This window comes from Gossypium arboreum, chromosome 11 (genome assembly GCF_025698485.1).
Source record: "Gossypium arboreum isolate Shixiya-1 chromosome 11, ASM2569848v2, whole genome shotgun sequence".
Lineage (NCBI taxonomy): Eukaryota > Viridiplantae > Streptophyta > Magnoliopsida > Malvales > Malvaceae > Gossypium > Gossypium arboreum.
This window is the reverse complement of record NC_069080.1, coordinates 128,370,621-128,381,335: the sequence shown is the minus strand read 5'-3', so window position 1 is coordinate 128,381,335 and position 10,715 is coordinate 128,370,621. Positions and strand designations below refer to the sequence as shown.

Below are 10,715 nucleotides of genomic sequence, written 5' to 3'. Positions count from 1 at the left end.
AGAAAAAAATTTGTAGATGCATATATGAGTCTAGTTTTGGGGAAAAATCACGAAACTGATTTTCGAGTTGTGGAACTCAAGATATGATTTTTAAGGTGACAGTGACACAGTTAGCCGGCTGTCTGGAAACTTTGTGAAAATAATTAAAGTTAAGTCTGTACGCACCTTGTGTTCGACTCCGGTAACGGACTCGGGTACGGGGTGTTACATTGCTACTGACATGAGCATAAATCCACTTGGATCACTAATCTGACATTCATTTTCTTTGAACACCACAGTATAGCCTCTTTCAAGTAACTGAGCTATACTTAACAAGTTTCTGTCAATTTCAGGAACCAACAAAACATTTGAAATAATCTTGTTACCTATTGGAGTGCAAACAACCACATCTCCCTTTCCTTCTGCCTTGATAAAGTAGCCATTGCCAACTTTAACTTTAGTTTTACAGCTTCTATCTAAGAACTTGAAAATAGCTGTATTTGGTGACATATGGTTGGTGCAACCACTATCTAGGAGCCAACCATTTGAAATTTTCTCCTGAGCAGCTGAGCAAGAGACAGCAAAGACCTGTTCCTCATTGTCACTGTCTTCTTTAGCTACCCGAGCTTCATCCCTTGGCTGCTGCTGGTTCTGCCTTGGTCTGCCTTTTTCTTTGCAAACCCTCTCAACATGGCCTATTTTTTTGCAGTATTGGCACTGCACATCTGGCCTAAACTAGCATTTGGCCTCTGGATGACCAGGCCTCTTGCAATGCCTGCATGGTCTGTCTAATCTTCTTGAGCATCAGACTTTGGTCTGTCTCTCCAAGCTTTCTTGCCTTTGTAGGAAGTGGTACTCGAGTCAAGCTTTGTTTTAGCTTGGAAGGCACCGTCCTAGTGCTCCTCTTGTATGCTGGCTCTTCTTTTCTCTTATGCATAAAGAGCATTGATCAGCTCTATCAAGGAGATACTAGTCAAGTCTCTTGAGTCCTCGAGAGAGGATATTTTTTCCTCATACCTCTCTGGTAAGGTTGAGAGCACCTTCTCTACTATTCTTGCCTCATTAAACTGCTCTCCAAAGAGCCTTATGCTATTAACCATAGCCATAATTCTGTTTGAATACTGCCTGACAGTTTCTTCTTCCTTTATCTTTAAATCCTCGAAGTCTCTTTTCAAGTTTAGGAGCTGCTGTTGCCTTGTTCTTTCAGTTCCTTGAAACTCCTCCTTCAATCTATCCCATGCTTGCTTTGGTGTCTTATAGGCCATGATCCTTGTGAAGATCACATCTGATACACAGTTCTGAATACAGGACATGGCTTTGTGCCTCTCGGTCCTTTCATCAGCATGTTGCCTGATCTGAGCCACTATTGGATTGGCTCTCAATGGTGCTGGTTCAGCATCTGAGTTAACCACTTCCCATAGATCGAATGCCTGGAGGTAGGTCCTCATCTTGACCACCCAAATGTGATATCCTTCTCCATTGAAGAATGGAGGTGCAGCTGGTGAGAAGCTTGATGAAGCCATTGTTTTTTAAAGTATATAAAGATAGATCCACTAAGATTATAGCTCTAGATACCAATTGTTAGGGATTTCAAGAGCAAAATAGCTTTCAAAGCTGAGTCTTGAGCAACAAGGCTCGTTGCTTGTGAAAGAAACAAACAGAACTTTGCAAAAAGAAACAATAACAGAATTGCAAGCAAGAAATAATGGAGCATATGGAAAGAAAATCAGATGAATTTTCATTCAAAAAATAACCTTGGCATGAAGCCATTACATATACCAGACATAGGCTGGTCATTACAAGTCAAATTTACCTAAACATCTACCTAACTCCACTAAAACATATTGAAACTTGATAAGTAAACTTGTACAAATAACCAAAGCTAATTTAGTAGCTTAGTCAACATCAAAATACATCAAATATCAACGTAACATGGTTCAAAATGAACTAAATTACATTTCATCAACTAAAGAAAACAAAAGAAATAGTAGCAAAGTTTTAAGCAGCTACATGCTTGGCTCGAGCTGCATGATCTGCTGCTTGCTGCTCCTAGTGTCACATGCTGGCCAACTTCAACACCAACTCCTCTATGTTAAAATCTTCAATATTGAAGGGCCTTCGAATTTCCAACTCTCTAATATTTGTCATGTTGATAAGATCCTTTATATAACAACTCTTGGTGTTGAAGTTGACAAATGTTTGTAGGCTTCTCAATGTACCCAACTTCAACTTTATTGTAGGACTACATTGCTTGGGAAGATATAGATGTCTTAGTTGCCACAACCTCCATAACACGTCAGGTACATGAACAGAGTTTGACCACACTCTGTTTTTGATTCTTAAATCTAAGGATTGCAAGCACCTTAAGTTGCCTAGAGATGATGGCAACTTTGAACTCATAAAGTCCAGACCCCTTAATCTCAAGAATCTTATACGGATGAGTTTACCAATGTCATTGGGTAACTTGCATCCTGCAACTCCTCCTCTTTCATAATCTAAGACTCTAAGAAAATTAAAATTATTGAACATATATTTCCAAATGCCCCTACATTTAGTAACTAACACACTACAAATTAAAAGTGTCGCAAACCAAAGCAGTGGATTGAACTCATCGTGGTTGTAAAAGTACCTTATCATTGCCAATGTCAAAACCTTATCCTCTTCCTCAACCGGTAAAAACTCATCGAAAAACAAAAGTGATCGAAGACGTGGATTTTTAATGTAGTGTATCCAAAAATATTTGTGTACAGAAACTCTGCGAACCTTCCCAATTCTGGATAACTGGCACACATTTAACTAATCAGCAATATCGAAGAATTTTTCTTGTTTTGCCTTTGACAAGCAAACATCTCTCATTAGATCATGCATCTGAAAACTTCTCATCTTTAAGGTTGCAATGTCTCTTTCTTGTACTTGAATCATACATCTTTCTGCAAGCTCCATTAAATAACCTTCAGCCACATCTTCCGCTATTTGCCCTTCATCTCCTTCTTCTTGCTTTGATGAAACAATACCTTTAGCAATCCATAACTGAATCAATCTATCCATAGGTATCTCATAATCCTCGAGAAATTGGCTTAAATAAAGAAAACATGGTCTTAAATAGGGAGGCAAATCATCATAGCTTAATAACAACACATCTTTTAGTATTTGACCTTTATCGTTCTTGAAGTATGATTTCACATTTATAGATACCTTCAGCCATTCAGTTAATGAAGGATATTTTGTAGCCAATGTAACACCCCTAACCCGTATCGGTCGCCGGAGGGGGTAAGGAATATTACCAAATAAGTACGAAAATTCATTTGACAATACTCAGGTAATTTCCGATAGCATACCTTTGAATTTGAATTTCGTTTATACACTATGCAAAGCAATCTTCTCAATTTAAATAGTACCTTAATTCATTCCTAAGTTTAATTCACATCAAAATATTTAAAACATTAATCGATTATCATCCACACATACACATTAATTATGTGGAGCGCATATAATAACTTAACAAGCCATTTTCGCATGGCTATACATATATACATCACCAAAAAGATACGTAATTAACATCAAAAGTCAATCCTATACATGCCATTATCAAGGTTCATTTACAAGAGTACCGAAAGGTTTAGATAGTGTGGACGACTTCGACTTTGGATCTCCTGAGTCCGATAGTTCACGAACAAAATCTATAAAACAGGAATGAAGGCAAAAGAGTAAGCATTTCGATGCTTAGTAAGTCTTAAGTAATGAAATCATTTATAACTAAAGCATAACATTCATAAGGCTCATCATCTTTCGACTAAATGTAGTCATGATTAAATATACCCTATTGTTCATACATGTCATCTTAAATTTTTCCTTAAACACTAATTCAGATCATGTAGATAATCTCTTTTACCCAACTAACCTCATAATTATGCCGAATACATCTAATTCGATTACAAGGCTAAATAAATGCAAATACGCAAAAAAAATCACATACTTATGTCACTTCACACTTCAACCCATATACTTACATGCTCATAGTCAATCTTAACTTAATTTCAGTGTATATACGGTGCATACCTGATCATCTTAGGGTTGTAAGCCCATCAATAGAAATTATTACGACAAGATCGCACATTTCCAACCCAATTGCCTTCGGGATTTAGCCCGGATGTAACAACCAGCACAAATGCCTTCGGGACTTAATCCAGAAATAGCAACCAGCACGAATGCCTTCGAGACTTAACCCGAAAATAACAACCAGCACGAATGCCTTCGGGACTTAACCCAGAAATAACAACCAGCACGAATGCCTTCGGGACTTAACCCGGAAATAACAACCAGCATGAATGCCTTCGGGACTTAACCCGGATATAATCCTCAATTGTCATGCACAAAATATATTTATATTATAAATCATTAACAATTCATTTACATTATTAGATCACAAACACAACATGATTATCCATCATTCATTTTCGGCTCAACAGCTCATACAAATGACACGATTCCGTTTCACTATTCTACATGATTTTCTATAACCATTCGACTACAAGCCGATGCACTACCGATTTATTTCAATATGTAAATCAAGAGAAACCATCAGGTCACAATTTATTTATTGTGCTATATATATAAATATATAACATTGTTTAATCAAATCATAAGCTAAGTTCCATTACTCAAAGACTTACCTCGGATTTATTTGAACAACTGCGGATAGACTACTCGATTGCTTTCTCTTTTCCCTTATTCGAAATTGCCCCCCTATGCTCTTGAGCTTTAATTCAACAAATTTTAAACTAAACATTAATCGACTATTCAAATATTATTTTCAGAATATAATACATATATATTCGACTTTCACACATACAGATTATAGTAAGCTTAGAAGAAAACATTAAGCAACTCCTTAACAAATTTTTATCAATGATTACCTCATAATCACAAATTCACAATAAGCTGTCTTCTTGAGCAACAGTCACTAAATTATTTATAACTGGAGCTACAAAACTCCAAATCAATTTCCATAAAATTTATCTGAAAATAGACTCATATATCTTTTATCCATAAAATTTTCAGAATTTTTAGTTTGGCCAATCAATACCAGATTTTTCTTAAAGTTTCCCTTGTTTCACTGTTTGACTAATCTGACCACTCTTCACTACGAAATAAATTTCTCATTGTACATAATTCAAAACATGTCCTTGTTTATTTAATTTGAAACTAGACTCATTAAGGAGTCTAAGCATATAAATTTCATCATTTGACTATTTTTATACGTTTTATAGTGATTTTATAAAAATAGAACAGGGGATCTAGAAGTCATTTTGACTATGTCCCACATTACTTCAATTATCTCATTATCGGAAATTCTTTTGCTTTTATAGTTTCTTTTATAAGAAACTATACTCATCAAGCTTTAATTACATAATTTATTCAGCTTCTAACTCTTCAGCTTCTAACTCGACTCCCACAATTTATAGTGATTTTTCCAAAATCACTTTACTGCTGCTGTCCTAAAGAGATTATTGCCAATTCACTCTTTCACACATTCTTTGTATACATATTATTTAATTATTTATCACCCTAGATATTATTAGCTAAATAGATCAATTGTACATATACACCGCCAAGACCGTACCTAATAATTCTACTTATACATAACATTACTCAAATTCTTCGAAATCATACTAACAAAAATATCATGTACTATGCCGAACCTTTAGGAAATCAAGCACCTAATCTATCCATTTCAAAACACCTAATCGGCATTTGTTCAAGACATTAAGCAAAGTCTAGGTTCGGCTATTACACATATGAGTATTAGAAATTATAGTTTTTAACAAGATCAACTTCTTTCATCAACAATTTCTTCATCAAAACTTAAAGATAAAAATCAAATTCCTTCCTTATCTACCATAACCGAATGTTCAATTCAACGATCCAAATTCAAAGTTTTAGCATGGGCTAAGTAAGTAGCATGATGAGGAACCTAAAACAAACTAGAATTTCAAAAATCTAACTTGATTTACTAACCTTCCTTAGGTTTCAAATGGCTGAATGTTTGCTCCCCTTTTTCTCCCTTTTGGTTCGGCTAAGAAGAACAAAGTTAAGACTTTGTTTTCTTCACCATTCTTTCTATTCTTATTTTCATTTTATTCATCTATACTATAAAATATAAAGCCATTAACTAATAATTAATACATATTTTTATCTATCACTTCATCATGGCCGGCCACTACTTGTCAAAAATGGATATTTGACATGCAAACCCATCCTTTTTCTAACATGCATTATTACACCACTTTGAGATTAACCTATCATCTTTCACATTTATTTCACATGAGTCCTATTTAATCTATTTCACATACAAATGATAAAATTAAAACATGAAACTTTCACACGTGCATGTACACATACAGTAAGCATAGATTATAACGGTTAATTATTTTTATGACTCGGTTTTGTGGTCTCGAAACCACTTTCCGACTAAGGCCAAATTAGAGCTGTCACAGCCAAAATTCCTCCTACTATAATGATGGCTAATGGAAGCCCTGCATAGTATGTAACCATGTCCTCTCCTAACTCCTCCATTTTCGCATAATTTTATAACCTGTATAATACCAAAACAAAATTTCATAGAAATCAATGATAACAGTTTAATAATTAACCACAATATTAACATACTCAACAATTTCAAATAATTAGTGAAGCAGGATGCAAGCAAGTTGCCGACAAATTATCCACTATATTACCACCAATTTAACAATTTTAAAAGTTGTTAAAAAAAATAAAATGGTTTTTGACAAGTGATTCCTTGCATTGATTCACTTATACACTTAGTATATCAAATGTAAATTCTTAATACAACACCACTTGAGCCTAATGGTTTTAGTGAAGTGAGAAATTAGAAAGTATATCAACTGAAATATTAAGAGCATAAATTACGGATTCAAGTAATTATTTTATTTTAAAATTAGCATAATTTTTAATTAATAATTTTAAATTAAATTAGCTCTACAAATGTGTTATGGTGTTATGATTTCTTCTCGTAATATGTATTTCTGTAATGAATCATCCGAAAGAAAGTTAACTTAATTTAGTAAATCCTAGAATTGATTTATGGCATTGAAACACTGGTTTTATAGTATTTTTATTTGTACAAAAAAATAATTTAACCAACTTCATGAAAATGCAATAATTATGGTAAAAGTTTACAACTTTTATTATATTAACTTCTATTATCATATGTGTTGTATGTGATTTTATATGTTTGCTATTTAATCAATATTTTAAAATATTTTATTTTTAGTTATGTAATTAATGTAAAATAATATTTCTTGTATGAATTTTGAGTATAATTAAAATATATAACTAATTAATTCAAATATTATAATATAAAATTTTCAAATCATAGTTAAAATATTCTTAACCTAGTCAACATATAATATAGTTTTATTTTATGTAATTAATGCAAAGAAACATTATTCAAAATAAAAACTAATTAATATAATTAACTCTAATATTAATTAAGTGATTGTTAAGATGCTTAAAATTTTATCAAGTAATAACTCTATTTTACATTAATAAAATTAATGTACCTTCTTTTTACATCAATTTTTAACTAATAATTGTAATTATAATTACAAATTACAATTAGCACAACTTTTCCCTATATTTTATGCTTAGAGTTACATTCAAGTAATAACTCTATTAAAGTAAAATAAATTATCTTAACTTCTAGTTTACTTCAATTTTTAGATGTGAATTTAGTAATATGATCAAAATAAATTAATTGCTCAATTTGTATTAGATACTACAATTATTTAAATTTAATATTTAGATACTACTTTTTATAAATTTACCAAAATAAACTACAAATATGATCAAATTTATCATAAAAATTACAAAATTCATACAATAAATCAATTAACAAACTCTGAAAAGCTTTTGGGGATAAGACATAAACTCGAAACAAATTAAGAAGAATAATGATTAAACATATATTAACTTTATTGAAGTGAAATCTACATGGATGTCATGTAAGCAATTAATTAATTTTAAAATTTTAAAAATTTAAATAAATTATAAAAATTATTTTTATAATTAAATATTCTTAAAATTCATAAATAATTATAAATATATATTTTAATATTTTTGATCTAAAAAATTAATTAGTTCTTGACGAGTGGACTATCATGTAGATGTCACATCAACAAAGTTAACAAATATTAAATTTTTCATCGATTTGGGAGTGATTTGACAAAAACTAAAAATTTAATAATTAAAAAAGTGAAAAATAAATGGATGGCTAAAATAAATTTTTTTATAAAGTTACTGAGCCAAATAAATTATTATAACAATTTAAAATATAGAATTCTTTTAGCCAAGCAGAAAATTAGAATGTAGGGCAAATGTTACAATATATCTTAAGATAGAATAATTTTGCGATTATGAAATCAATAAACATATTACCTGGAGAATTTGTTTGGGGGAAGGCAATCTTTTGAAATAGTTCCCAGCTTTGATTGTAGTGTCAGTAACCATTTTTTTGAAAAAACGGGAATCGACTTAGATTTTAAAAATGAAAACTAATAGAGGAGTCGCCACCAATCCTTTTTGATGAGGTGTGATCGGGTCACCTCAAATTAATCATTTTAATAAAAGTTAAGATTTACTAAAACGATAATTTTCTGGTCTACAAAAAGTCAAAAAATGAGTTCGGGAGTCGGTTACGCACGAGGAAGGGTTAGCACCCTCGATACGCCCAAAATTGGTACCTAGTTGATTAGTTAGTGTCTTAGTGTCGAAGACTGAAAACTTGAAAAACTTTTGAAATACGATCCTTCTTTATAAAAAAGCTCAAGTGTTAAAGACCTTCTCGTCTCAAAATATGAAATGTCACATCCAGTAAGTTAGGACACGACATCTTGAATTTTTTAGAGCGAGCTTGCCTTTTATATAAAATTTGTGTATTTTAATTTATTAAAAGGGCATTCGATTATTTAGAGTAAACGAGAGAAATCGAAACCCAGTAAGTTAGGGCACGTTTTCTCGAATTCTCAAACACCGAATATTACCTTTATTTTAAAACAAATTCTCATTTCGAGGTGACAAAATGTCATACCCGGTAAGTTAGGGCACAACACTTCGTATCTCCGAGAATAAGCATTTTTCAAAACTCGTATAGCGATTTAAAAGTGTATTCCATTATTTAGGTTAAATGAGAAAAATCGAAGCCCAGTAAGTAAGGGCATGATTGTCTCGAATTACCAAATACGGCATATCACTTTTATGAAAGAATTATTTTAAGGCATCGAGTAAAAAACATAAAGTGATTTATGGGATTATGTCGTTATTTAGATTAAACGAGAAAAACCGAAACCCAGTAAGTTAGGGCACAATTTTCTCGAATTGTCTAAATACGAAACTTGTTTTATTTTAGAAAACAAAATTATATACGTCGAGTAAAGGACCAACGTAATCATAATCACATGGTGAAATGAGAAACAAATCGCAGCATTAACATGCATAATAATAACAAAGGTGATGATATAAATACAATAATAATGACTAATAACATAAACTTGCGATATATAGATACATATATGAATAAACGAATAAATATAATGAAATAATGATAATGAGAACAAAACGAAATAAAATGAAATAAATATGATGATAAATGAAATAACAAAACAAATTGTAGTGTAAATTTGATTTTAAATCGAGGATAAGCAATTAAACATATGAGAAAATAAACAAACTTATAAAAATGATAAAATAATAATAATGGTATAAATATAAATAAGTATTATATGAAACAACATAATGATACAAAATAAAAATTTTCAAAGTTCAAATTACATAAAAGTATAAACGAATACATAATAAAATCAATGTATTATATAAAAAACGTAAGTGTATAAAAGAGAAACCATAATACTAATAGTAGTAGTCATAATGAAAGTAAAAATAATACTAAATATAACAATAGTGATATCAAGAATATAAAATAAAAAATAATAGCTATAAAAAATGAACCATGGCAATAAAGAATAATGATAGTAATAATAATAATATAATGATAAAAACAATAATAAAAGGAACAAAAATAATAGTAATAATAAAGATATTTAATAATAGTAATAATAACAATAATATAAATAATAATATATACATAAAAATAATAATTGTTAGAAATAAAAATAATGGAAGTAGTAATAACAATGGTAAGAATAATAATAATAATAATAATAATAATAATAATAATAATAATAATAATAATAATATATTTAATTCATTAATTTAATTAAAATATCAAAAATAATAAGAAAAAGGACTAAATTAAACCTAAAGTAAAAGTTCGGGGCCAAATCAAAAAAATAAAAATAAGGGGAAGGGCCCATTTGGAGTGCGCGAATAACATGTGGGGGCTAAAAAGGAATTTTTTCCTTCCCCCAAAACGTTGCACTTTAATCGGGACCAAAATGTAAACGAAATAAAATTAAAGGGGCGAATTTAAAAGCATAACAAATTTAATTGAAAAATGATGAAAAAGCGGAGGGGCCAAAAGCGCAAATAACCCCTCCGCTTCAAAAACACGCGGATCCCATGCCTGCCGAGTCGGGTCAGCCCGCTCTATCCCAAAACGGCGTCATTTTATGCCTGGGAGGAGGGCCAAAACGGTACCGTTTTGGTACCATTATAAAACCTCAAATTTTTTCTTTAACGCTCATTTCTTAGCTGTTTTA

At 31.1% G+C, this 10,715-nt stretch overlaps 1 protein-coding gene across 1 annotated transcript; it reads right to left on the bottom strand.

The window, feature by feature from the left end:
• Positions 1 to 204: 204 nt before the first annotated feature.
• Positions 205 to 1,502, bottom strand: LOC108472164 (uncharacterized). Its single transcript, XM_017773674.1, has 3 exons — positions 1,020 to 1,502; positions 790 to 907; positions 205 to 674 (listed from the first exon to the last, which is right to left on the bottom strand). Exons 1-3 carry the CDS (start codon positions 1,500 to 1,502, stop codon positions 205 to 207), a joined length of 1,071 nt encoding a protein of 356 aa, XP_017629163.1.
• Positions 1,503 to 10,715: the final 9,213 nt, after the last annotated feature.